This window comes from Terrapene carolina, unplaced genomic scaffold, assembly GCF_002925995.2.
Source record: "Terrapene carolina triunguis isolate 2854851 unplaced genomic scaffold, T_m_triunguis-2.0 Scaffold93, whole genome shotgun sequence".
Lineage (NCBI taxonomy): Eukaryota > Metazoa > Chordata > Testudines > Emydidae > Terrapene > Terrapene triunguis.
Genome location: NW_020664444.1, coordinates 14,888,560 through 14,916,311, shown reverse-complemented (window position 1 = coordinate 14,916,311; position 27,752 = coordinate 14,888,560). Strand labels below are relative to the sequence as shown.

At 43.7% G+C, this 27,752-nt stretch overlaps 1 protein-coding gene across 1 annotated transcript; it reads left to right on the top strand.

Moving 5' to 3' along the window:
• On the top strand, window positions 1-25,966 carry BRI3 (brain protein I3). Its single transcript, XM_024208449.3, has 3 exons — window positions 1-434; window positions 3,546-3,654; window positions 25,577-25,966. The coding sequence occupies exons 1-3, from the start codon at window positions 266-268 to the stop codon at window positions 25,707-25,709; spliced, it is 411 nt and encodes a 136-aa protein (XP_024064217.1). The 5' UTR covers window positions 1-265; the 3' UTR covers window positions 25,710-25,966.
• The last annotated feature ends 1,786 nt before the right edge of the window (window positions 25,967-27,752 follow it).

Below are 27,752 nucleotides of genomic sequence, written 5' to 3'. Positions count from 1 at the left end.
ACGTGAGCTCAGTCTTGTGACTGGCCCGAGCGCTGGGAGCCGCCGCGGCAGCGGGCACGTTGCTGCTGTCTGCGGGCGCCTGGGCTCCGTTCCCCCCGCGGATGCGCTGGGTGCGGGGGCGGCTGGCTTGGCGGAGAGCCCCTCTCTAGCGGCGCGCTCCCCCCCTCCGGCCGGGGGGCGGCACAGGGAAAGTTGGGCGCCGCTTCCTCTCCCCGCGGGGTCTCTGCGCTGCTCCCACCCCGGGGGCCCCTGGCCGCGTCCCAGCATGGATAACAAGCCTCTTCTGCAGGAGCGGCCCCCCGCCTACACCCCGGCCTCGCAGGGGGGCGACTACGGACAGAGCAACTATGGGGCCATCCCCCCTCCTCAGCCGGGCTTCCAGCCTCCTCCGCCCTACCCCTACCCCAGCGCTGCCGCTGCTGCTGCCCCTGCAGGTGGGTCGCTGGCCGGGCCGGGGGGCGAGGCCCGGAGCCGGGCGTTTGTGCAAAGGGCCCTGCTTTAAGTTTTAAGCGGCGTGCCCCTGGCTCTGGTCCGGGCGGGGTGGGGATGTGAGACGCAAAACAAACTTTGCAGAACTCTGCGAGGTGCAGTGTACAAGCCCCGCCGTGGGCTCGGTGTGTAGCTCTAATCCGGCGGGGTGTGTGTGGGTGTGTAGGGGGGTCTTTCTGGCGGCTGTTGCACTGTGTGAGTGAAAAACTAGCGTGGAAAAGGGAAATGTGTTACTAAAGCCTTGCGAGCAAATAAATCCCCCCTCTTCCCTTCCTCCCACCGCCAATGAAATCAATCATTATAAGCCCGGGAATTGCTGTGCTCCAGAAGCCAAGGCAACTCTCTAGAAGGCGTTCTCTCGTTTGCTGGACTTGCAAGTCGAACAAACTCTTCTGTTAAAGTCGAGTTAAATATCCTACATGGCCATGCCAATAGAAGGGCTGTGACGATCTGGTTGCTAGAGACACTAGATCGCTTGGAAAAAGTTTTGTGGCCTGTCAAACCAAAACCTAGCTGCTGGTGTATGAAGCCATGGTATTGGGCTGTAGCAGGAGAAATTCACAGTCGCTTTGCTAAACAGTTGTGTGCCACTTCCCTGTAAAAACCGTCTGTCACTTTGCCCTCAGTGGCTTGGTTAATACTCAAGCTGGAGTAGAAGACAAGTTGGTCAGGAGTGCCAGATGTTCGAAAAGCTCCTCCCTTTCTTCCCACTTAAGACTGCAATGTGTGTCCTTTTTCTCTACCTAGCTGTATTTGTGCTCTGCTGTCACTAACTACTGAGATACTGTACTGCCATTATTTTTTGAAGGGGGATGGAATTATCAGGACTTCATACAAAGATGCACACATTAGCACTTGGTGTTTGACTTCCTCTTCCCAAAGCTACAATTTACCATGCACACATTCCTCCTGTTCCTCTGATTAAATGTGGTGTTTTCTAATGTAAATTCACTGTTAGCTGCTGAAATCTCTCTGGAACTGAGTGTAACCCTTTCTGTTGACTATGAAATTAGTATGACTTGGATCTTTTTAAAGAAACAAAACTAGACTATTGGCAATTTCTCAATGGAAATTCCTCTCCTCCTCCCCCCCCCCCAACATTTGAAGAAAAACTAGTGCATCAAGTAGTACTTAACCCCAGATCCTGTAAAGACTCAGGCATATACCATATTTCATGCATTGTGAGTAGTCCCAAGTGACTTCAGTGGGACTATTCACAGTGCATAAAGTTAAGCATGTGCCTTTAGGCTTGGGACCATAGATATTTGATTACCATTTACTCAGTAAGTCCAAGCACACTTGCCCAAGAATTATTTTTGACTTTTTCTTTACTAGTACACTTAATGGGTTTCCTGTGATTCCTTAAATTAAATATGATTCTGCCCTTATTCATTAAGAAACTCCCCCAAAACATCACAACTTGGATGATGTAAGGAGCCTCATCTTCTGATGTCATAATAGCCCAGTTTCTCTATTTGGCAGGATATGTCATTGCGTAGTCTCTTGCTAAACAACAAGCTTGGAGTTGTTGTAGTTGCATTTCTGAGGCTTATGTAGTAATGATTTGCAAAATAGTTTGCTTTCTAAATACAGTTGTTAGAACACGCACAAGCTTGCTGGCCAGGTTGGGACTTCCAAGCAATTTCATTTCTCAGTTTTCAAGATGTCTCATCCATTTCTTTACCTCTACCTCTTTCTCTCCACTCCTGCTATTGTATATTAGTCACAGTTTAACTAATGTGGAAGTTTTCAGGCTAGCAGCCAGAGAAACAGTGCATCCTGTCTCAACCAGTTTGGATGCCTAAAACTGAAAATTGTGACCTTTGTTCAGTTAAACTGTTTTTTCATCCTCTTCTCCAGTAACATTAAAACACAATCTTTGAAGCTAATTATTAGCCTTATGTGCATTTTAGACTGTGAAATTGTATTAGATATTCAGGCCTATGAAACAATTTTGCAAGGATATGTTAATTAGCAGGGCTGGCTCCAGCTTTTTTGCCACCCCAAGCAGCGAAGGGGAAAAAAAAAATACAACAACAACCGAGAGCGGCGGCACTTCGGCGGCTGCTCTACTGCGCCGCTTCATCCTTCGGCGGCAATTTGGCGGCCGGTCCTTCCCTCCGAGAGGGACTGAGGGACTTGCCGCCAAAGACCCGGATGTGCCGCCCCCTTCCATGGGCCGCCCCAAGCACCAGCTTGCTGTGCTGGTGCCTGGAGCCAGCCCTGCTAATTAGCATATCCCCTTCAGAAGGATTTGTTCCAACTCTACCTCTGATTTAGGTTCTTGTATGTGTCCTCCCAAGTCCTGAGGAATACACCTTCGGGGCCCACAGTCTTGTCACATACAATGAATTTTTTTTAAGAGTCTTATTCAGATTACAGTTCTGTTGCTTTGTTTATGTTAAGCAGATTTTGGGCCATATCTAGAAACTTCTGCCTACGTAGCTATGTTGGGTGGGAGGGGAGAGAAGAGATGCTGTGCTGGTATAAACCCTTAGTGTATACATGGTAAAACCAGCAAAATTGTGCTTTTGCTTATATTCACCTCTACGCCGATATAACGCGACCCGATATAACATGAATTCGGATATAACACGGTAAAGCAGCGCTCGTGGGGGGGGCTGCGCGCTCCGGCAGATCAAAGCAAGTTCAGTATAATGCGGTTTCACCGATAACGCAGTAAGATTTTTTTTTTTTTTTTTTTTTTTTCCCTGAGGACTGCTTTATATCGAGGTAGAGGTGTAGTTTGTTTTGTTGGGGGGGGGGGGGCGTTAGTGGCTGGAATAAGTTAGAAAGCACAGTTTTGCTGGTATAAGAGATGTACACACCCAAGAGCTCATTGCTGGTATAGTATACCTATATAACTATAATGGCAAAGTGCTTCTACTGTAGAATTGATCCTATGATATCAAGTGTCTTTCTGTTGTGGAAAATGAAATCTACCTTTCCAAGTTACCATTGTCTAAGGAATCAGTGTCCTTCATCTGTTTTAAAAACAAACAAACAAAAAACCCGCTTTATGACCAGAGGTTCACTTGCATTTCTCTTTGTTCTAGGATATGCTGCACCACCACCGCAACATAACTATCCCAACATGTATACCATCATTCAACAGCCAGCTACCACCACCTCCGTTGTAGTGGTTGGAGGTTGCCCTGCCTGCAGGTACAGTTCTCTCCAGTTGTTTTTCAACTTTTAAAATAAATTACAGATCTCTGGCCTTGAAACCACAGACATCTTGGTTTTAAATATCAAAATGAAATTAGTTGAATATTTTTATATATAAAGTAATGGTGGGATGCGCTCACTCATTCCATTCAACCATAACCAAACACAGAAAGTTTCATTCCAGTGTTATGACCCTAGTCCCTTTTGTCACGTACCATTGCCATAGAAAGGACTCCTACCTACACAATACCCACATTTGGGAGCCTAGTCAGCTCTGTTGATTTTTCCTTCTCTAGGTTGATGAAGAAAACCTGGGATTTTTCCTTCCCTTGTACTTACTTAAACTATGGCTGAAGTAGTGGGCAGTGCTCTCTTGGCAGGGGTGGTTTCTTGTTTGTATTGGTACAATATTGATGATTCTAGGAGTGTGGAAGTCTGCTTGCTGCGGAAGAGTTGGCAGATAACAGCAAGGTGTTATCCCAAGATAGAACATGGGAGTCAGAAAAGATTAATTGCAAGTTCCTCCACTAATTAATAAGACAAAACTCTTTTTTTTTTTTTTTTTTTTAAATCATTATTAAACCACTGTTACTCACTGAAGAGAAGTTAGAATGCTCTAAAGAAAAGGATAGAGAATACTGGACATATGCCACCATATAAATTAATTATGCTTCCTCTCCTGGACTACTGCGTTCAATTCTGGTCAGCCCAGCTCCAAAAGAATATATGAGAGAGAGCATATTCACAAGAGGTGATGAGATCAGATCATTTCTGAGGTTAATCCTGGGCTTTCTTTATGATCCGTCTTAACACTTGCAACTGTGGGGTGCTGAGCTCCTTCAACTTCCACTGAAGTGCGTGAGAGTTGTGCTTACAGGATCTTGCCCAGGAGCAGGATCTTGCAGTATTGAGCCATTATTCAGAGATCTGTGCTTAGGAGACGGACCCACCAGAATAGCACAAGTGGTATCAAGCACAGTTGTGCTAGAGTAATGTTCTAATGAGTTTCAACACAGTAATAAGATGATATGAATGAAGCATCCTATGGCCTTTGTGGAATGGAATTGTACTGTGAGGAATCAGAGCCTGCCTTCTAAGTCTGACCTCTTCCTAGAAAGGTGGGTCCAAAAGATGGAGGCTCTTAAAATGCTGTGTAAGGGCTGATGCTGTTGAACTACATCAGTTTATGCTGAAACTGTAGCAGCTGGATAAATTCAGGCGAGATATTAGATGCACATTGTTAACAGTGAAGGTAACTAACCATTGGACTGCTTAGTTGGGGACGTGGTGGATTCTCCATCACTTGAAGCTGTTAAATCAAGATGGGAGGTCTTTCTAAAAAATGTTCTAACTTAGCCAGAAAATAGAGCTTGATAGAGGAATTACTAAGTGACATTCTATGTCCTTTTCTATATAGGAAGTCAGACAAGAATGATCATAATGGTCTCCTCTTGCCTTAAAACCTCTGAATCTGAAAGGGAATTTAACTTGAAAATAGTGACTCTTCTGCACTAGACTAAACATCAGTGGCCTCTTACAGATTTTTATGTAATTCTTGTTTCTCTTTCTGTTAGTAACTCCCTCAGCATGGTATGGAGGATTCCTTGGAAGCTTCAGATCTGAAAATGTAACCTTTAGTGCAAAATCCCTTTCTAGGCAGTGAAACTTACTTGAACACCATCCTTGTGCTGAGCGTTGCTCAGGCTTTTGGAAGTGTTCACTGTTCGGTCCAGACATGTGTAGTATGCTGGGTGGTGGTGCAGATTTGATAAGATGAAGACTGAGCCTTGCAGAAATCAGTGTTAAGTCTTTGCTTAAATAGAGTCCCTCTTCATCAGAGAGGCATGTAGGCACTTTAGGACACATCTGATGCTCTGCATGCTTCTTTTCCACTGTCTGATTATTCTCTACAGAGGATAGGAGCAAGAAATTTTAGCTTAGTCTCCTCTGAGGTAGGATCCTGAGAGTCCCTTTCCCTCTAGATTAAAATCTACTGCTTCTGCCTTAATTCCTCAGGCTCTGTTTCAGCCTACAAAAAATGACTAGGTTGGGAGGGAGAATATATTTACTCCAAGATACAATGATTACTCTACAGGGCCCTTTTTAGCTTCTGTAAGATGCATGCTCAGTTGTAGGAAGTGAACCCTTGGGACCAGTAGCTGTATCCACAGATAGGCTGATGCCAAATCAGCACCTTCCTCGCCTTTTTTAATGAAGTGCTTGAACTGCTATAGTGTACCTGGTATCAGAAGTGGTAAAAACTGTGTAAATGTCTGAATGGGCAATAGAATACAAAAACTTGAATACTCCTACTTTGACTAGCTGTGGGATTGATAGTCTTGTATTGGGATCTCTCTTCAGAAAAGAGAACTGGGGTTGTGTGCAGGGAGAAGGAATGGAAGCTCAATCCATTCTGGGAAGCATGGGGTATCAAGGAACTCCCACCCATGAGACATAAAGGTTGCTGTCTTGTCTGAATCATCTGTGCCTCTAGCTGACTTGGAAGAAGAGCTTTTAATCCTTGACTTTTCAAGGACTGTGCAGCAATGTTATTTCTAGGCCTGAAAAATTTATTTGCAGAGATGTTGTCTAAGCCAGTTCTCAACTTTTCCAGACTACTATACCCCTTCCAGGAGGCTGATTTGTCTTGCGTACCCCAAATTTCACCTCACTTAAACTTCTAGCTTACAAAACAAGACCTAAAAATACAGAAGTGTCACAGCACGCTTGCTTTGTCATTTTTACCATATAATTATAAAATTGTGACGCCCCCCCCAGGTTGAGAAACACTGATATAGCATATAGAGCAGTATAAACAAGTCATTGTCTGTATGAAATTTTAGTTTGTACGGACTTTACTAGTGCTTTTTATGTAGCCTGTTTGTAAAACTAGGCAAATACCTAGATGAGTTGACATACCCCCTGGAAGACCTTGTGTACCCCAGGGGTATGCATACCCCTTTTTGAGAACCACTGGTCTAAGATGATATGTCTTGGTCTTTCCTTGGTCCTTGAAAACGTTTGTCCCAGTTGCATCTTTTCAGTATCCTACAGATGGCATAAATCAACAACAACCAAGTACTGTAGCATATGATGGATTGGAGAAAGAACCACAAGATCATGATGCTAAAATGAACATTGCTGTAATACCCTTGGCTGTATTGTTTGACTCAGAATTAGTCAGACTCTAGACAGGAGAAACTGCCACTGATTTTGTTACATATAGTACTTTTAGATTTATTTCCCCCTGCAATAGCTGAGAATCTGAGTGTAAAACTGGTGTTAGAGGAGTGTGAATGTGCTCTGATTAATCCAGTAATCTAGTTAGGATGTGGCTTTGGATCTTCCACACACTTTTGATAGTGACTTTGTTAGGAAATCTCATAGTGGGCACATGAATCTTTGTGGGGTTTCATAGATACTGAACTGTGTATTGTGATACACGCAGAGTCAGTGTAACAAGTGTACTAGCACTACAAATTGGGTTATTGAGGCTCTAGAGACTAGCTTTAAATACCCTCATTTTGCAAATTTAAGACCCACATTTGTGCATTTTAGCTGATTGTAACTTGTCTGAATGGGAGGGGATGTTGTATCCAATGTGTGTATACATATATTACACTGTATAAGATGTGGGTAACTAATATAAAATGGTTTAAGGCAATTTTTTAAAATAAACCATAAGTTGTATATATTATACAATATTTTTTTACACACACACTCTCTCTCTCTTACTTACTTTATGGTGGTTTTAAAAAAAAAAAAAAAATCCAAACCCCACAAAGCCAGCTTTCCTTTCATGACACCTTAAGTCATGTTGCCAGGAAGGTCCTGCCATGTTAAGAGGTAGACAAAATAATTAATGTTTGCAGATTTCCCCCACAGCTGCAAGCAAGACAACATAATTTATGGTGAGGGTTCTCACCATCATGAGATGAATTAGCACCTTCAGGTACAGCTGTGGGATGTAAATTTTTCATCGCGGTGTGGGTGTATATGTGTAAATGCTGCTTATCCAAACAAACAAGAGTTGCCCCTACCCAGGATACTTGCACTGTCAGAGGCCAGACTTCTTCAGCGAGATCAGATACATACAGTATTTGCTCTGGAACTACTCCGTACGAAGCCAGTCAGGACTCTGGGGTAGCATGCCTCCTCTCTGTGAGCATACTGTCTCCAGGGCAAGAAGCTTACATAACTTTGGCCTTCCTGGGGCTGACCTCGGAGCATTCAGCATCCCCTCTTTACATCATGCGCTTCCCACAGCGAGTCCGCACTGGTGGGGCTCCTGGGGAAGCCAGAGGGCCCTGCACCCCAACTCCACAGTCAGACGTGACTTTCAGCCAGCGTAAAACAGAAGGTTTATTTGTAGACAGGACCACAGCATAGAACCGAGCTTGTCAGCCAGGTCCATCTTGGGAATCCTGGGCCAGACACCTTGGATTCCCCCCCTTCTTCCAGACCCTCAAGCAGACTGCCAGCCTCCAGCCACCCAACCTCTGACACCTCCCTGTTGCCCCTCCTCCTTCTCTTTGTCTTGCTTCCCGGGCCAAAGATGTCACCTGGTCACACTGCCCCCTTCTGGGTCTCAGGTTACATAGCTGCAAATAGCTGGGCAGTCTCACCTGTCCCAAGGGCCTCAGCAAAATCACACACCCAATTCCCCCCACCTAAGTATTGGTGCAGTACACAGGGAAACTAAGGTACACACAGTATTAGTATAGGACAGTAAGACTCGCATGCAATGTAGCAAGACAGATAAAACCCCCACTTCGTCACAATGCTGCTTAGCCAAACAAACAAAAGTTGCCCCTACCCAGAACACTTGCACTGTCAGAGGTCAGACTACTTCAGCGAGATCAGATACATACAGTACTTGTCTGCCATCTGGATATATTTTGAGATAGTATTTCTACTTATTGCCACAAGTCTTACTATCCTGAGTGATTATCATGGCATGGTAAGGTTAGCTGCAGGAAGGAAGGACTGTAGGCTGAAATTGTGGAACACGTGTATCTAAAACTAGGCACCTCTCAATAAAAATGCCCAGATCTTAGAGGTGATTAATATGAGCAGTGCACCCAACTGGCCATAATGTGGGTGTAGTCTTTTTTTTTTTTTTTTTTTAAAGTGTAAATCTGAAATACTTCCACCTTGTGATGGGGGTATAGATACTATTCCCAAACAGTGAGATAACTCTTGTTTCACCGCTTGCCTTGGCATGGTAAGTCATTCCTTAATCAGGTCTTCAGCAGGATCCAGTGCTTGTGAAGCAATGTAGAACCAGCAGCTGCTCAGCAGTGACACTGCAGTGCTTATACACACGTTTCCTAATGCGCATGATGGTAGTGCCTAGAGACCACCTTCCCATTGTGCTAGGCACTGTGTAGGCATAACTGTCCCTCCCCACCACAACCCCAATATCTAGAACTTTCATGAATACTGAGCAGAGTGTGTCATTCTTGGGAATCTGTTGTCAGTTAAATTACTTACTGCTTGCAAATGAAATGTTCAAGGGATACTGTCCATCTAGTCTTGCCTTTAAACCATTTTATATCTCCAAAAACAGCTTGAACCATTAAAGCTGCAAACTTTACAAATCTAGCTTCTTGCCATGCAGTTGCTCATTTGCCCTAACAAAGAAATGCCTGTCTACATTGCTCCTTGGACAGTGTGCTTCCCAGCATGGGTAGGCAGACAAGCAGTAGCTCTGTTTGAACTAGCGCACAAAAAATAGCAGTGTGGCAGTGGCAGCTTGGGCTAGCTTCCAGATCACAAACCCACCCGATCCCCTGGGTGTATGCTCAAGCAGCTAGCCTGGGCTGCCACCCCTGCTCCTGCAATCACACTGCAATTTTTAGCACACTACCTCTGCTTGAGCTAGTGTCTCTGTCTACTTGCAGGTGGAGGTACCTTCCCAGCTGCAGTATAGACATACCCTTAAACACTCTTCAGTTTCTCTACTTTCTTGGTGATGCAGTGTTTGGGTGGGACAAACTGCAAGGGGATATTTATTTCTTTTTAAAACAAATTTTAAGAAAACTAATGCAAGTGATTTTTTTTGGCCTAGTGTTTGCAAATGCTTGATTTTTAAAAATCTGGGCCAGTAGGGGATTCCCTTGATGGCTTAGAGCTGGTGTTACCAGCTGTAAACTGTCACCTTGTACTCCTGGGTACAGTGAAAGGTGTGCGGCTAGAGTACTACTGTGCTGTGGTAATCACTGGCCAGTGAAATGGCCACTTGGGAGCTGTTGCAATTGGGCAAAAATTTGTGCAGCTTTGAGGACTGTTTTAGGATTGGGTGATGGGGTAAAGTGGTATTAAAACCATATTAATCCTCTTCTCTGCCCCCCGACTCCTTGGCCTGTCTAGACTTGGCTGGACTGAAGGCTATTGTCCCTTAGGTTTTGGCTTACATTTGTTGCCCCTTTCACCCAAGTGCCTCCTTCCTGAGAGAGTGAATACCAAAATTGTACAAAATGGCATCTGATTGTGAATAAACTCAAGATTCCAGGCTCTTCTGCATGTTAACATCAGAAAGGACCCACTTTTATGGCAAATCTAAGGAAACTATATGAATGAAGATTGTAAATGGGGGGCCCCCTTTTCCCCAGCAAAAATGTATTCATTTAGATTTAACACAGACATGCAAAAAAGTGAAAATAGTTATTAAGTAGAAAAATGTGAGAAGATTTATGCTCCTATTTTCCTATGAGTCCTTTGCTCCATTTTGTGGCAAACGTGAATTTCACGAATGTGGTGATTATGTTGACACTGGCAATAATCAACATGTTGTTGCACCTTTGTAGGAAGTGAAGTCCCTTTGGAATTCTAAGATTGATGCTATAACCAGGAACCCAGTAGGAATAGGAGCTGGTGACAGAGGTTGCTGCAAAAACAAGACCCAAATGTGACTGAAAACTAAGTAAAAACAACAAGGAGTCTGCTGGCACCTTAGACTAACAGATTTATTTGGGCATAAGCTTTCCTGGGTAAAAACCTCACTTCTTCAGATGCATAGAGTGAAAGTTACAAATGCAGGCATTATATACTGACCCCCTGATACTTGAAAACTAAGTAGCTCACTATACCGTATTGCACAGCATGCAGTGAAAATGTGCTGTGTTGTGTACACAAATTGCAGAGATAGAATTCATTCCTGTTAAGGGTTAGTAGTGGTGCTCTGCTGTAGTTTAGTGGCTGGAGAGGTTAGGACAAGGAACGCACTAAAGTGTTATGTAAGCGCAAGTAAAAAACACAACAAAAATAAACACCTTGATATGGCAAATCTAGCAGTTGCCACAAATGTGTCATTTGGAGTTGTTGGTCATGACAAAGTTGTCCACCTGGATATTTAAAGTTTTTCTCAATCCTGTAAGAAAACTGCACTTGACTCATGCCACTGGTAGAATCAAGCCTTCTTTCTGAGTGTAGAAAAGAATACAAAGGGGATGGTAATGCTCAGCAGGTTCACAAAAGACAGCTGGGCACAGATATTTCAGAATTTCCTGCTAGGATATTCATCCTCCTGGGACTGACTAGTTTGAGAGAGATAAATTTAAACAATTAGATCGCTTGCTAATAAAAAAGATTTTCAGACATCTGTCTTGTTAATTGCATGAGCGCATCACTTAATAGGCTGTTATAAAAATGCTTCAGTAAGTTAGGTCCCAGCCTGTAGTGTGGATGAATTCTTCCTCTGTTCAGCCTGAGCTGATGGAGAAGTTGCTGCAATAATACATTATTTGTCCAGGTGTCTAATTGGTACAGTGTGCACAGGATTTACCAGTGTGGTAATGGGAGCTTGTGGTAAGAAAGAAAAGGGCTTTTCACCCACTGGACACTCGTGTAAATCTGGCTCAGGACAAAAGTGACCAAAGATCATCCAAGTTTGATGGCTGTACACAGGCTATGCAAAACGAATAGCTAAATCTCAGGCCTGTTCCTACCAGGCAGGTGTCCACCTTGCAAAGATTGTCCTGTTTAATTGGCCCACTTATTGGCAGTCTATGTGATGAGGACAAGGAGTTAAACAGGCCACCTCTATAATGACAGTCCCCATCCCTATCTAGAAGGGGGCTCAGCTGTGTCGTGGTTGTGATAACTTTGTTTTCAGTACTCAAGATATTCCCTAAAGCCTGGGGAAGCTAGGGTAGCATTCATTATCTGTTACAAACTCAGATGTTTTGACTGGTAAAATATTCAGCCTAAAAGTGCCAACTGTGTGTTAAATTGTAGTAACTTTTGTGTACTCTTTGATCGCTGCAGCTCTGGCTCCTACAATGTATTTAAGATGTTAAATGTTAGCTTGAAAGAAAAGTCTCAGAATATTATCAAAAGGTTAATCATTCTCCTCAACAAGCCTTTGAACCTAAATTACTTCTCGGAACTGAATGAGCAGCTGTAGTGTAGCTTAAATGTGAGTCTCTGCTATAGTATAAATAAACCTCCCCTTTTTATTTTTAGACCCTAGGAGTCGTGTCATTTTTAAACCACATTAAAGCTGCTTATGCTGTAGGACAAAAATTACTTTCGGTTGGATTAATAAATCTTCACATTGAGTACAGTAACTCCCTGTAATTTTATTATCTAAGATGAAGAGTAATTTACATAAGGAACAGACTAAAATATTGGTGGTCTGTGACTCCTTTTAAAAGTAGCTTCCCCTTCTAAATGTAGTAACAGGCTAAGAAAAGACACTGTTTTGCCTAGGCATGTTCCATATATGATTAGGAGATTACATGAACTAATGAATGCCACATCAAGTGTCCATGTAGTCAGGATATCACTACAGATAAGTTTCTGTAGTGGAAATTGATCCTGAAATAAGCATGTTATGAGGAAGCCCCCCCCCCCCCCACTCCAGCATGGTACACTCCAGTATTTTCCCCATGTGGTGAAGTGCCACTTGCAACTGGTTTAATTTATAATCCATGTTTCTCCTTTGTCCCTGGCACTTATGTCTTGCTCTCTCACTGACTGGTTTGTCCCTGTGTCTGATGTCTGGCATGGATCGATGAACATTTCATTACTGGTAAAAGGTTGCGCTGGGCATTTTGCACTGACAAAAAATGTTCTCCAAATAACTTTCATGTAGGGGAGAAGGGAGCTTAAAACAACTTCTACTTACTGCATCAAGGACATCCGCTTGGTAGCAGAATTAGACCATAGGCGCTGATTCTTAAGAAGGTTAATTGTAATAGCTTAGACTGCAGCCATCAACTCTCAGTTTGTAGCTGTTTGGGGCTGACCAGAAATACCCTGATTGGTCCTGCTTATGTATTGGTTTAATCGTAGTGTCTGTTTTTTAAGGCTAGCTCAGAATTAGGCTGCTTATTCCCTTATAAATAAAGGTAATGGCCCATGGGTCACAGAGGAGGTGCGTGAGTGAGGGGGAGAGAGGGAGAATAAATTTATAATTAGCAAAGTGTAGGGATCAAGGAAACTATGAGGTTTCATGTAATGAAACAGGAAATGCATATATACAGGATGGGGACAGTGACTGTATGTGAATGCAAAAGATGGCATTAGTGGCATGCTAAGAATGCAGAGTCAGGAAATGCAAGAACCTTAAACATAGTGTGTATTAGATGCTTAAATTATGTTGTATAAATTTGAAAAAGTCATTTTATTTGACTCCTATAATGAAGCTTGACATTTTGTTCTCCAGAGGATGCGTGCTTGTCCCCCTAAAATTGAAGCACCCTAATTCAACAGTCTCTCTAGAAAATATAGGGTTATATCATCATATTGCCATAAAGTTAGTGTGAGTGTGTGGGGGGGAAAAAAAGTTGCAGTTAACCGGGGGGTGGGGTGGGTGGGAGAGAAATAGTGAACAGTAGTCTGACTTCCAGAAGTCCTGAGTCGGCTGCTGTTGATTTTAGGGTTGAGGAGTGCTTAATACTTCTATAAATCTGGTCAGATCCATGTGTAAGTACACATGTCTCAAACTTCAAGCCTAGGTGCTTGAAGTTTATGGCCCTCTATTTCTGTGTTCCCTCTTTCCCCTTCCTTGTAACCAAGCTTTGTCCAAATAGCTATGGGATGCCTGTCTTAATATTTGACACATTAGCTGACTTTCCTCCCAAAAGATGTTCCTTCCAGCCTTGTGTATGTGACAATTACGACACTCTTTACTGGTTGTAATTAAGGAACTGGCACAGAATCGGATTACAGTGGGAGTCAAAGGGGACTGGACCCCCCCCCAATCTTGGACGAAAGCACAAGGTCCAAATGGTTCTTTAGAGTGACTTCTTAGAGATGTCTGGTGTCCACCTGGAATGCACTCTTGGTGCAGATTTGCATCAGATGATTCTTTTGTCCAGCAGCGTCTGTTGGGGTTGTGCCTGTGTCCTAAGTATCTTCATATCCTCCCTCTTCTTCCTGCCCCCTGATGGAAGGAAGGGTGGCGAACAGGGTGCTGGAGCACCCACAGGGAAAAATTGGTGGGTGCTTAGCACCCACCGGTAGCTCCCTTGCCACCCTCCCCTCCCCCCCCCCGCCCCAGCTTGCCTCCGTCTCCTCCCCTGGGCGCACCGCGTGCCTGCTTTTTCCCCCGGCTCCCAGTGCCTGCGCCACGAAACAGCTGAAACGTGGTGCGCTTGGGGAAGAGGCGGGGCAGGGGCGGGGATTTGGGGAAGGGGTCCAATAGGGGCAGGGAGGGGGTGGAGTTGGGGCGGGAACTTTGGGGAACGGGTTGGAATGGGGGCAGGGTGGGGAAAGGGTGGAGTGGGGGCGGGGGTGGGAGGGTGCGAGCACCCCCCGGCACTGGGGAAAGTTGGGCGCCTATGCCTCAGTTCGTCTGGGATTCTGTATTGGCAAAGGAGTCTGACTCGGTAGTAGTGAGGAAGAAGGCTGGGTAGTGGAATCCATGTGGATGACCTTATCTTGAAGAGCCACACTAGCTCTAAGGGAACAGCTCAACTGTTCTTCTTCCAATGATTGTCCACGTGGATTCCGCTCTTGCTGATTTAACAAGCAGATGTCTGTTTGCTTGGAGGTAGATAGTAGGAGTTCTGATTTACACAATGACTGCAGGACAGCCTTACCAAAATGGCCATCTGCTCTAGAAGCCTCTATCGAAGAACAATGTCTTGTAAGTGTGTGGACTGAGCTCCACAAGCTGTCCTACTAATTTCAGAAATCGGGATATTCTCAAACAGACAACAGAGGCTGCCTGAGCTCTGATGAATGAGCTTTAACATGGCTAGGTGGCTCTAACTTGGCTAGCTCATAACATGTTCTTTTGATGATAGCTGAGAGCATATTGCCTGACCTTTAACCCTATCAGCAAAGACCACAAACAGAGGCTCTAGGTGTGCTCCTGAATGATTGTCCTGTTGATGATGTAGTAAGGGCACTGTCATATTACCTTAACTGTATGAAGTTTAGCTTCCCCTGGAGTTGAGTGAGGCTTGGGGAAGAAAACTGGGAGATGGAAAATATTGGTTCATATGGAACTCGGAAACAACTTGGGGCAATAACTTGGATCAGGCCTGACCGTGACCCACTCCTTATGAAACACCGTATAAGGGGAGCTCTCTACCTCTTCCCTCTCCCTGCCCCCCGAGGGTCTGAATCTTTAACCTTCCAGCTGCTGTAATGGCTACTAAAAAGGCAGCCTTCATTAATGGGTGGGATAGGGAACAAGTTGCTAAGGGCTCAAAGGGACCTTCAGCCCTGTTAACGCTGTACTGAGGTTCCAAAACTGGAAAGGGGGTGGGGAAGAGAGAGACATGAATGAGTCCCTTAAAGAATTTAGCCACAGTAGGGTGAAAAAATAGTGTGGCCTGGGATAGGTGAGTAATGTGCAGATATTGCTGCTAGATACTCCATGGAACTAATAAAGCCTAGATTGTTTCATAGTCCAGTATTACTGCAATTGGTGTTAAGAGCGACAGATGGTGCTGAGATGTCCAAATAGAAAACTGTTTTCTTTCAGCTTTGTAAGTCAGTCTAGTCGAGGCTTTCCTGCTTTAGAGCAGAATGTTCTGAACTTCAGCTGAACAGCTTCTTTTGGTAGACGGCAGCCAGCCAGCATCCAGGCTGTCAGATGCAACGATGCTGAGGCTGGGTCTAGGATCTGACTGTTCTTTGAGATTGTTGGGCAGAGTAGGTAAAGTGATCGGGGGCTGTGTTGAGAGTTTAGCAGCCAGGGATTGCCAAGGAGTCAGAGCTTGGAAGCCCACGCTTGCTGGAGGCCTTCGTTCACTGGGACAGGAGGGAGGATTGAGCCTTAGTTATGTCTTTTTCTTCTTAGCACCCAAGCAAGCTTTCATGCAGTGCTTCTGAGTCTGCTTGGAAAGAGGGGTTGACGGAGCAATGGTCAGGGATTTGCCCTTCCCCTGAACAAAAAAGCACACAGCATGTCCATTGAGGGGCATGTTTTAAATCTAGCTTCTGCTACTCTGGGGTAAGGGCTGGGGCAGGATTCTAAACCTACTAACGAACTATGGAAAATTATAAAAAAAAAAATTAAAACCCAACCGGAAAATTAAATTGCTGACACTTAAAGGCTGCAGCAGCACAGCTATAGTGCATTAGTGAAGCCACTACCTATGCTGACAGGAGGATTTCTGTTGGCATAGGTACTCCACCTCCACGAGAGGCAGTAGCTATGTTGAGGGGAGAAGCTCTCTTGTCGACTTAGTGCTGCCTACACGGGGGCGGGGGGTGAGGTCGGTATAACTACGTTGTGGATATTTTTCACACCCCTGAGTGACTTAGCTATACAGATGTAAGTTTGCAGTGCAGACCTGGCCTGTAGTTGTAGAGAAGCAGGCAGATGCTGCAATGGCTTGGTCTCATTGCTATGGGCAGTAAGAAGGAACTGAGGGATGGCTGCACCTGCACTGCACTTTGTGCCCTTGGTTTGGGGCAGCCAGGCACTGAGGGTGTAGGGGTAGCCCCACCAGATGCTGCAGGCTAAAAGATTGACATGGCACTTATGCACCAAGAGTGGAATCTGTGTGGGCTACCACTTGTGGGACCACCTTTCCTTCTCACACTGTTCCCAGGGAGGAATTGCACTTAAGGGCGTGATGCTAGGAATGCCCCAAATAATTACCTCTACTGTGGAAATTTTTTTACTGTGACTGAGTCAGTCAGCTCCTATGTCATGAGTGCTTTCCAGGTGCTGATGTTGAATAACTTAAATGTTCTTGACATTTTGCCACTTAGGCACACTATGCTGCGTAACACCTAAAATGCCCCCGGGTTGTAATGCAGTTTGTGGTGGTGACGTGAGGGGGAATTGCTTTTTCCTAAGCTACTCAAGAAACTAAACTTCAGTAGACACTGTAGGCAACAGCAACGGAAGAATTGCCTGTGGACTCTGCATATTTTTTTTTTTTTTTTTTTTAAGCTTTCCCCCCTTCCTCCCACCCCTTCCTTCATTCCATTAGTTTAACTTGTACCATAGGTGCTTGTGATTGCCCTTTTATCATTAGTGAAACCACACAGTTCAGCACCGGCTCCTTGCCTGTCAAAGAACGCTTTGACGCTACATCAAGGCCACTCCTTTTGGCCTTCTTTGTGCAGGGGAGTCCAAGAGGACACGCCTTGTTAAATCAAGTAAGTGCGGTTGCTACACCTAGGGTATAATTTCAACCTGTTTAGTGAAACTGACCAATTTACTGTTTCCTAAATCTGAAAGTTCAAGGCTCTCTGGGTGAGATTTTCATTAGTGATGTCACTTTTTTTTTTTTTTTTTTTTTTTTTTGTTAGATTCTCAGAGAAAACTCTCTATATTAAAGCCAGGCACTAGAACTGAAAATCCTCTTATTCTCATTCTCTCTGGTGCTGACATCAGTAGAAAACTAGCTATAGAAATAAAAGCACTAAACCAAAGCCAGACGATAAACCAAAAAAGCACATCCAGTGTTGGAGAAAGTGCAACTGTAATGTGCCCACCCCAGGGACGATGCATCTGGGCTGGGTGGAAAACCGCAGCAGAAAGGTCCCAGGCAGTTCTATGACAAGTTGATAATGGGGGTAAGAACAGGAAGCACATTCTGAGCATCTGGATTTTTCAAATAGGTCAGCAGCAGAAACCGTTGTTGTTACAGTCATAGGTTAATCCATACATCTGAGACTTATTCCTGTAATTTGTGAAGCCTGCACATGGGTCTCTAAGGCCTTGGCTACACTGGCAAGTTACAGCGCAATAAAGCATCTCCGGGCGCACTAGCTCACTTCCCGTCCACGCTGGCAAGGCACGTAGAGCGCTCTGACTCCACAGCTACAGCGCTGCTGGTACTCCACCTCGGCGAGTGGAATAACGTTTGCTGCGCCCCCGCTGGAGTGCCGCGGTGCCAGTGTGAACGAGGTGTTGCGTTACTGCACTGTGATCTGCCTCCTGAAACGTCCCATAATCCCCTTAAGTCAAGTGGCCACTCTTGTCAGTGTTGTGAAATCGGCTGCAGGAATGTGGAAATGCCCTTTCAAAGCTCCATTTTGGAGAAGCTGGCTCAGCTCCGAGAAAAGCAAACATTTACTGTTTGCTTTGAGTGAGTGAGAGGGAGGCGGGGGAGAGGGGGGTCTGAACTTACAAGACAGCATGCTGACACACTCTCAGCACCCCAAAAACCTACTCTCTCTCTCTCCCCACACATACACACAACACACTTCCTATCTCACTCCACCCTCCCCCCTCTCCCCCTTGGAAAAGCACGTTGCAGTCACTTGCATGCCGGGAGAGCTGCCCATAATGCACCGCTCCCAATGCCACTGCAAGTGCCGCAAATGTGGTCACACCAGTGTGCTTGAAGCTGTCTGTGTGGACAGACTGCAGCGCTTTCCCTACTGCACTCTCCGAAGGCGGCTTTAACTCACAGTGCTCTACATCTGCAAGTGTAGCCATGCCCTAAGATAATAGCCCGGTGTGCATTTGAGCTTTTTAATCAGCGTCTCCCAAGCTGAAGTGTTGGTGATGAAAGACCTGATCGATTGCACATGCAAAACTGAATCTTTTCTTCCTTGGTAATGCATCTCTTTGTTTCTCTCTGTGTGTGTGTCTCATGTCCCACAATGGTGGTAAAGCTGTATGCCAGCATTCACACCTCTTATTTTTTTTGTGGTCCGAACCCTAAGAGATCAAAGTCAATAGTCTTTGGCATGTGACTTGTAAGCCTCTTCTTTCTGTAGTGTGTGTGTTCTTCCACATCCTCTTCCTAGAGCAGATATGTGACCATTTCAGGGAGTGTGCAGGCAGTTACAGGAACCAGACATACCAAAAGCTTTACAGTAGCATGAAGCAATAGCTTATTTGAATGTGGCTGGCTTCATTGCTGACTGTACTAGCAGCATGGGCTACTTGCAGGATCATGTTGCTGTTGGGCTGAGGAGATTGCTGTGTGCTCCTGGATGCTCTCTTTCAGGGCCCAGCGAAAGACTATCTGATCTGTGTTATGTACTGGAGGGAGAAAGGACTTCTTTCTAGCTTGACTTTTTATTCAAGAAGTGACGTTTGAAATCTGCCTCTCTTCATTGTACACTTCCCTGGCTATTTCTGGCCTGGCTAGATAATACTAATTACGTTCCTTAGTAAAGTGCTCAGGGATGGATGGATGGATAAAAGTTCCAAACATCATTTGTCCCCATGTTAAAGAGAAACGGAAGCACAGCGCCTGTGTCCAAGGTCACACTGAGTGAGTAGCAGATCTGGAAATGGAAACCAGATTTCCTGGAGGCAGGGCAGCATTCGTGAGGCTGACTGCTACCAAAGAGCTCTAGTAGAGACTATTCCATAGTATGCTTCAGGGGCAACGGGAGGCTTTGGTGTCTGGCAGTATAGATCTGAATGTTACCAGCCATGAAGGGAAATGGATGTTTGTTTTTTTTTTTTTTTTTTTTTTGCATGGTGTGGCCTGGGCATCTTTGATTGCTTTCAGAGCTTCCGATTATATGATTGGGTCAAACTGTGACGAGGAGGACATCTTTATTAAACTCTGCTTTGTCTAGTGGGGATTCCATATTTCTTCTGTGAAGTAGGATGAGCTTTCACAGTGGGATGATGCACAGAGATTGGAGGTTGCACATAGGCAAGCTGAATTAAGTGGTTCCTAATGTGACTTGGTGTATTCTGTTTTCCTTCAGAGGTAATAAAGGCTTGTGAGAGCTCCTTCAGCCTGGCTGTCTATGTATGATTTGTGCTCTACTTTCCAGTCTTCATACTTAATCTCTGTGTCTGATCTATGGGGTGCATCTGGGAGTGGGTTAGCACGCCACTGGATTGCAAAGCTCTAGTGGTTGTAGTGTTTAGACTGTCTAGTGTGATGTGATGCAAGCTCACTTGGCCTCTGAGCTTTTGGGGATGGGGATCCTGGTTGGTCTAGTTTCCACATCGGAGCAATGAACTCTGAATTTCTGTTGTAAAAGTTGGTTGTCAGTCTGGGACAGGGGACAGATACTTGCCCTTCTCCCACTCCCAGCAGTCTAGGACCAGTATGAAGATGAATTGCATCTGTGTGAATGGGGCTGGAGCAGGGATGGGCAAATGTTTTTGCCAGAGGGCCACATCTGGGTATGGCAATTGTATGGCGGGCCATGAATGCTCATGAAATTGGGGGTTGGGGTGTGGGAGGAGGTGAGGGCTGTGGCTGGTGGTGCAGACTCTGGGGTGGGGCCAGAAACGACGAGTTGACAGTATGAGGGGGGGGACATGCTGCTGCTTCCGGGAGCTGCACGAAGCCACGTTACACGCAGAGCAAGCCCCCAACCCTGCTCCCCGGCTGGAGTGCCGGAGTAGGGCAAACCCCAGAACCTGCTCCCTGGCGGGAGCCCGAGGGCCAAGTTAAAACATCTGACGGGCCAGACGCGGGTTGTAATTTGCCCACCTCGGGCTGGAGACTACTTGGACTAACCCCATGGTTTGTGTAGTGGGTATGAGGGCTTGAGCCTGTAGTATTAATTAACCAAACAAGTGTTCAGTTTTCTAGGATGATAGTTAAAGTATTCTATTAAACCTAGAACTTAAAATTATGACTGGAAGCTGGAAGAGCCATTAGGTGGCTGTACAACATGGTGGATTAATGCTTCACCTTTGTGTGAAGATTCTGAATTGATTATCTCTCTCCTTTTTGCATTCTGAAGCTGGAGGAATATGCTAGTATGGTGTAGCTGACCTTCAGGCTTGAGGTGTGCTAGGATGGGCCAAAGGAAGACTAAGAATACCCAGTAACAACCCAATCCCTATTTTTCCCCTTTGGAATTTTGCTGCAGTTTGGAAAAGTGTAAATGTATTGGAAGGAAGCTTGGACACCAATTCCTCTTTGTGCCATTGGGAAATCTTCCCCTAAAGGAATTATGTACAATACAACTGTTACCTTAAGAAAAATGACTTCAGTACTGCTTTTAACTGTGATATCCTCTTGTCATTTGACTTTTCACCAGGCTGGAAGATCACATGTCTTAAAAAACAAATCTAGATTTGCCATTTGTGCATAAAACCAAAACAAATCTTGAAAAACATCCTTGTCAATCAGCTGACTACTTAAGAACTAAATACTGAAACCTCATGTGGTCATGTGCAACTTACTAAGAATATTTTCACAAGGACTGAATTGCAAGGACTGTAGGATACGAAGAGTGGCAAGGAAGAAAAAAATCAATAAAAATTGCAATAAAGTGCATGTGTCCCATGGCAGGATCAATTAAAAATAACTTTGATTTTAAAATTTGAAAAACATTTTAAATTAGAATTGCACATTGCTAAATTGGATGTTGAGTACTCATTTCTTTAGTTTGCTGTGAGGTGGGAGGGTCCCAGACTTCAGGCTGCAGTCCAGGCCAGAACATCTACACTGCAGTTAAACAGGCCTGAGCCCGAGTCAGTTGGCACAGGCCCGCTGTGGGTTTTTAATTGCAGTGTAGACATTCCTAAGGGCACATCTGCACAGTGACAGTCATGAAAGTTAAAGCAAATCACTTAAGCCTCCTTGATAATCCCACTTTTCAGTACCTAACAGGGGTTCAGGAGCCCAATTCTATGCCAGTATTTTTGCATATTTTATCCTGTGTGTATTTGGAAAAAAGTTCACAATAACTAATATTGAATGTTTAACTTTTCATTAACACTGAAGCAACTTGCCTTTGACAAAAGTATGATTTGTACCTGATGCTCTAAATATACATGTTTAACTAAGCAGGTAAATAGTCCAATTTGAAATCAATGGAACTATCCCTGTGAGTAAAGTTAAATATCTGCTTGAGGCCTCAAAGGGTGGGTAGTAAAGTTAAGAATGTGTACAATAAGTGTTTATAGTGTCAGAACTTTTAACTTGCTACATTTTTGTTTTATGTATAATAGTCTGGTAAATTAAAATAAGGTCCTACTACTGGTACTGGCATTTAAAAAAAAAAATTATAATGTATAATGAACTAAAGTTGCGATAACACACTTTCAAATTAACTTTACAAAGCCTCAACTTGATTTAAAATTTAAAACATTGATTTAAAAAAAATAATTTTAAATCACTTCAGTGTGTTGCATAATATGCTAAACTGTGATGTGTTTAATGCTTTATTTACATATGTGAACCATAAACCTTAAGCCTCCCTAAAACAGAGAGGGAAAGAGCATCTGACGCTGTGCAATTTCATTTTGTTTGGGAAGACCTTTTTAGGGATGACAGCTGGACTGCTCACACTGGCCTGATAATTTTGCATAAATTATCATCTTGGATGATGTTTTTATAGCTGATTACATAGGGTAGTGGACACTGGTGTCTTGTTAGCTATTAAAGTAACAGTTTAAAGCCAAACTATAATGAAACTGAACAAACAAACACCTGGCACAAGCTGCTTAAAAATCAACATGTTACAGCAGAATTATTTTGATAGTATCTGCTCTAAATGAATTGTGCACTGTGTCATATGCTGCTTTTTAATAATGCCCCTGATTTATGCAAAGATTTGAGCATGTGCATAACTCTAGGCCCCACTACTCATGTGTATGTAAGTCTTTGCCAGACTGGGGCCTACACTTGTTTCTCATTTTAGTTTCCCTGCATTTATGATTGTACCTGAGCAACAACTTGAACTCTTCTCTAGTATAACTATTACGCTTTCTCTGGCTGTGTTATGGCAATGTCTAATTCACATCTTTTTAAATCAATTCAGTTTGCTTAAGAGTCTGGCATGCAGGCAAGCTTCCCACCCACACCTCCACTCCATCCCATCCCACCCCACTGATGTCATTTACCTTGAATCAGCCCTCATGGATCAATTGCACTAATCTTCTTTGGGGAGGATAGACGGTTGTGTGGCTAAGATACTGGACTGAGACTGGGTAGATGGAGGCCCAATTCTATGGCTCTGCCCTGAACTTACTGTTTGACCTGGAGCAAGTTACTTAAGGGGAGATTTTTCAAAGGTGCAAATGGCAGTTAAGAACATAATTACCATTTTGTGACTGAAAAATCTCCCTCTTAATCTCTGCCTCAGTTCCCCATCTGGAAAATGGAGATATCCACCTTCTCCCACCCCTTGTCTGTGTATTCTGAGCCCTCTGGGTGGAACTCTATGTGCGTACAGGGCCTGCCACAATGAGGCCCCCCAGAGTAGTACATTCCTGACCAACACATGGGTAAATTCTAATCTTGCTTCTGAGGTACTGTTGAGTAAATGGAAAACATGTAATAAGTACACCCTATCCTGGAAATCATTTGCCTGCTGCAATACCTATGTGAATTTTTTTCAGCTATTGATGGTTAGGTTGAGGGATAGATGACAATACTGGACTCTAACAAAATACAAAGGTATGGATTTGATTGCCTCCATGCTGTTTGTCACTTACTCAGCTCTCTAGAGGAAGATTCATGCCCCTTTGTATAGTTCCTAGCACTGTAGGGCTCTGATCAGGTTGGATGTTTGAGAGATGCTCTAGTAGTTTTAAAAGGAGTTACTTTGGGGGAGTTCTAGGGCCTGTTATATACAGATCAGACTAGAAGATCAGTGGTCCCTTCTGGCCTTGGAGTCCGGGAGTCTGTGGTTAGAGTCTATGGGCTCTACTGAAATATAAATATTTAATCACACACAAAATACATTCAAAGAGTATTAAGGTTGCAAAGTCAAGCCCTCATAAATTAGGAAATGCCAGAACTGAGACTGCCTGTGCAAACTTAATCTGGTCTCTTTGTGCTCCTGCATTACGATAGATTTGTTAATTAGATGACCTACTGTGTGTGTGTTTTTTTTTTTTTTTTCTTTCTTTCTTTCTTTCTTTCTTTCTCCACAGGACCCCTGCTTCATTCAGTGCACAGGATGGACATTGTTGACATAATGAGCAGCTAGTCAATATTTTTTCCCCTCGTTCAGTGGATGGCCCCATGCCTTGTTTACTGCACTCAATTCAAACTTCTTCAGAAGACAGAATTATTAATTTCCTCATGGATGTTTTCCATGGTGCTCACTACTATGTTATCTGAGTACTTCATGAACTTTTTTTCACAAATGTCTGTTAGACGAGGGGGTTTTAATCCCCATTTTATAGATAATCTTTCTGTGCCTCAGTTTCCTAAGGTCAAACATTTCCAGTAATTTTGGGTGAGACACCTAGAACTTGATCCCCCCCCCCCCCCCCCCGAGCAGATGTGTCCTGTGCACTGAAGGAGGCTGGGGTCCTGTGGAAAAAGGTGTGATGTAATTAAACTATTATAGTGCATACTGATAGGAAGCCCAAATTTACAGTTACACAAAACAACCTTAATGCTGACATTTCTTAACTTTAAGTGCTTGATTTCCCCCCCCCCCCCCCCGAAACCTTAGTTTTGTATACACAACTACATTAAACTCCCTAGCTCTGAAGCAAACTGGAAAAAAACAAATTCCATTGTATTGCACCATATTGACACACATGGTTCATCATCAGGGTTGGAAGCTTTAGGTCCACTTCACAGACCTCTGCCAATTGAGCAAATGGAGTAACTGATAACAGTAGTAGGTTGTCCTCTCTTTGTGGAACAGCCCTGGAGGGGGATAAGATACTTTACCAGTGGCTTTTACAGATATTTGCTAACAGCAGAGGAATGGGAAGACTTAGGAATGTTGGCTTCCATACGGAGTATGTTGTAGTAGGCATAGACTCTTCTGTCCATTTCCCCCAAACTTGACCCCTTTTGACCTGTCCATCTTTTCCCTGCCTCTGGCTCCTTGTCCCAGTGTCCTTGCCCAGCCAGGCCAGTTCTCCCCCTGCATCCATGCTCCTTATCTGTATTCTTTTCCCAGTTCACCCCGTTTTCCTTCTTGGCTCTCAATTCCACTCTCCTCTCCTTGGCTCTAAGCCCTGTCAGCCTCCAGTTCTAGTCTCCCCCAGGTTCCTTGTCCTAATCTTCTTCTACGTCCTCCCACCCTGGTCTGGCACTTGCAGGCATCCTAAAGGACAAAGAAACAGCTGCTTAGGCCTAGACTGGAGCATGCCCAGCGTGGACAGAATATTTGCAGACCGTAGCTGCAAAGTTTCTACTAAGCGTGTGCAAACTGCAGGTTTTTTGTTTTTGTCCCCCCAAGGGTTGATAACTTGGGCAAAATTGGGCAGATTTTGAAGAGGCTGGCAATAGGCACATCCCTAGCACAAAGGCAACCCAGTGCCAAATGTCAGGTTCCTGCTCCAGAACATGAGAATGCTATAGCTTCTCAAAGAAAAGGTCCTCCAGAATTTAACATGGGAAAACTTTTTTTCCTTAGTCTTGTTCTCAGAACAGCTGAACCATTTTGGCTGAAATTTCCCAGAACAATTCAACCTCAAGCAGACACCTGGCATGTAAAATTTCAACCCAGAGAGTTAATTTTGGCAAATTTTATAAGCAACTGAAAACACTTACTATGAACTGTGGGAAAACTTGAACAGGAAGAGCTGCCAGCCTTGCCTACAGTGTCAGCAGGCATTTTGTGACTTAACTCTTTTTCTTTCCTCCTACAGAGTTGGTGTATTGGAGGACACCTTCACCTGTCTTGGTGTCTTGTGTGCCATCGTATTCTTTCCAATTGGAATTCTGTTTTGTCTTGCTCTGAGGCAACGAAGATGTCCTAACTGTGGGGCAACTTTTGGTTAAGGGATCAACCTGAACAGGCTTATAGAGGCCACATCTATTGTAGTACTTGTTTCTAATGTAAATGTCATGTACAATCATTTTATCTGATTATGCTTCAGACCTGTTTTGTAAAGTGTGATGAAATTATAGTCTTGCATGTGATAAACTTAATCAGTTTTATGAGCATGTGCATTGCAAAACATGAAAACCCATCTTGTTTCCATGTTTAATGGCATCTTTAAACTTAAATAAAACTGCTTCTCTTTTTGCAATCTTCACAATTTGTGGCAAGGCTGAATCTTGTATCAAAATATTCGTTCATGTCAGCTGGTTCTGTGTATGCACACTTTCGCCATGTACCTTTTGTTAAAAAAAGCTAATCACTTAATGTCCTCTGTTAATAGAAAGATTAAAAACCATAAACTTTGTATGCATACAATCATACTAGCTGCAGTGTTGTGACATTCCAGAGGTTTAAAGTAAGAAATCTAAAAGCAGCGATTCTAACCATAGAAGTGATCTATTGTTATGGAGAATATTGGGGCAGGTTGGGACTGAGGACCAGTGCTGGTCAACATTTTTTTCAAATTTTGAAAAGAGTCGAGGGAAAGACTAATTCTCATGTCACCTTCTTGCATTTTTTGACCAACTATAGAGCTGGTCCAAACTTCTTGAAGTCTCAAATCATGTTTTTTAATTTTTGTTTGGACTAGCTCTGACTATATGCTCCACAGGATACAGCAGTACTAGAAACTTATTTCAGGAAGTTAAGATATGTAGAGAGACACTAACATGCACAAGTTGGAAAATTCTGGGGAAGTTCAAGACACCATAAAATATGCTGTTGTACTTTCTCACTTCAAAGACCTGAAGTCTCTTAGAATACTTTACAAGAAGTAGAAAAAAGATACTCATGTCTAACAGATTTTGTTTAACAGAATGGATATTCACAAATATTGAGGTAGAGATAATACAGCAGTAAATGGATCCATTAAGTATGGTATGAAACTAATGGCACTAATTTTTAGAAATACATAACCTAACCTGTCTAAAAGCTTATCTGGCATGATCTGACCTATTTTAATCTCTGAAAAATGGTTGTTTGTAACTTGATATTGGCTCAATCTTGCAATTTTCATTGGCTTGCTAAGCAAGACTGGCAGTTGGACTGAAATAACTGGGGCAATAAATGTAAGGTAAAGTGGAAAAAGCATCAGGTCTTATTTAATAACCTCATTGATATGACTGATTGAAATAATTCTCAGTGCTTGATCCAAAGCCCTTGAAGTCCATGGAAATGCTCCGACTGATTTCAATAGTCGTCTGAAGTTCAGTGGGGGGGAGTAACGACAAATAATATCAAGGAAACAAGACAGATTAGAAACATGAGTGGAAAGTAACAAATCAGATTAAATTTTAGCTTGCATTTTTTCTTTTTTAGAAGAATAATCAAACAATGGGAAGATAAACTGTAAAGAAATGCTGAGATACCTAGGTATGACACCTGCTTTTTGCTACAATATTAAGTAGCATTGCAATTTTTGGCTGCAGAGGCACCTAGTGGAGTCTTAATATTAAATTGTGAGTTCCTCATAGCTAAACATGCAGGTCAGGAGGAGTAATAAAATCAGAGCCAGAGACTCATTTTAATCTTTCCTGAATGTCAGATGTACTTTGGCTAAGAAATGGGGGGAAGAATTACAACTATAAAAAATAAACACATTAAGAATTACTAATAGAGGTACTGCTACTTATAGAATGAGGTCTCATGTAGAGTAATGGGCTAAAATTAAACTTCCCTCAACAGTTTGACAGACATCTTTCAGGTGCAGGTAGAGGACACAGCTACTCTGGACACTAAGCTATTGGGCTCTCCCAGCCCAGCAAAGAACTATCGCTCAGGGCCAGCTTTAGGCTGATTCGGCTGAATTGGGCCCCGCGCCGCAGCTCTCCACCCTGCCCCCAGCTCACTTCCCCCTCCTCTCCCTCCCCTGCTTCCTGCAAATCAGAGGTTCGCGGGAAGTCTGAAAAGAAGCAGGGGCAGGCAGGTAACCCAGGGTGGCG

Excerpts from the sequence above, each read along its gene's own strand:
- BRI3 (XM_024208449.3), top strand. The coding sequence starts at position 266 with ATGGATAACAAGCCTCTTCTGCAGGAGCGGCCCCCCGCCTACACCCCG. Across the intron at positions 435-3,545 it reads CGCTGCTGCTGCCCCTGCAG|GATATGCTGCACCACCACCG; the intron begins GTGGGTCGCTGG and ends TCTTTGTTCTAG. Across the intron at positions 3,655-25,576 it reads GGAGGTTGCCCTGCCTGCAG|AGTTGGTGTATTGGAGGACA; the intron begins GTACAGTTCTCT and ends TTCCTCCTACAG.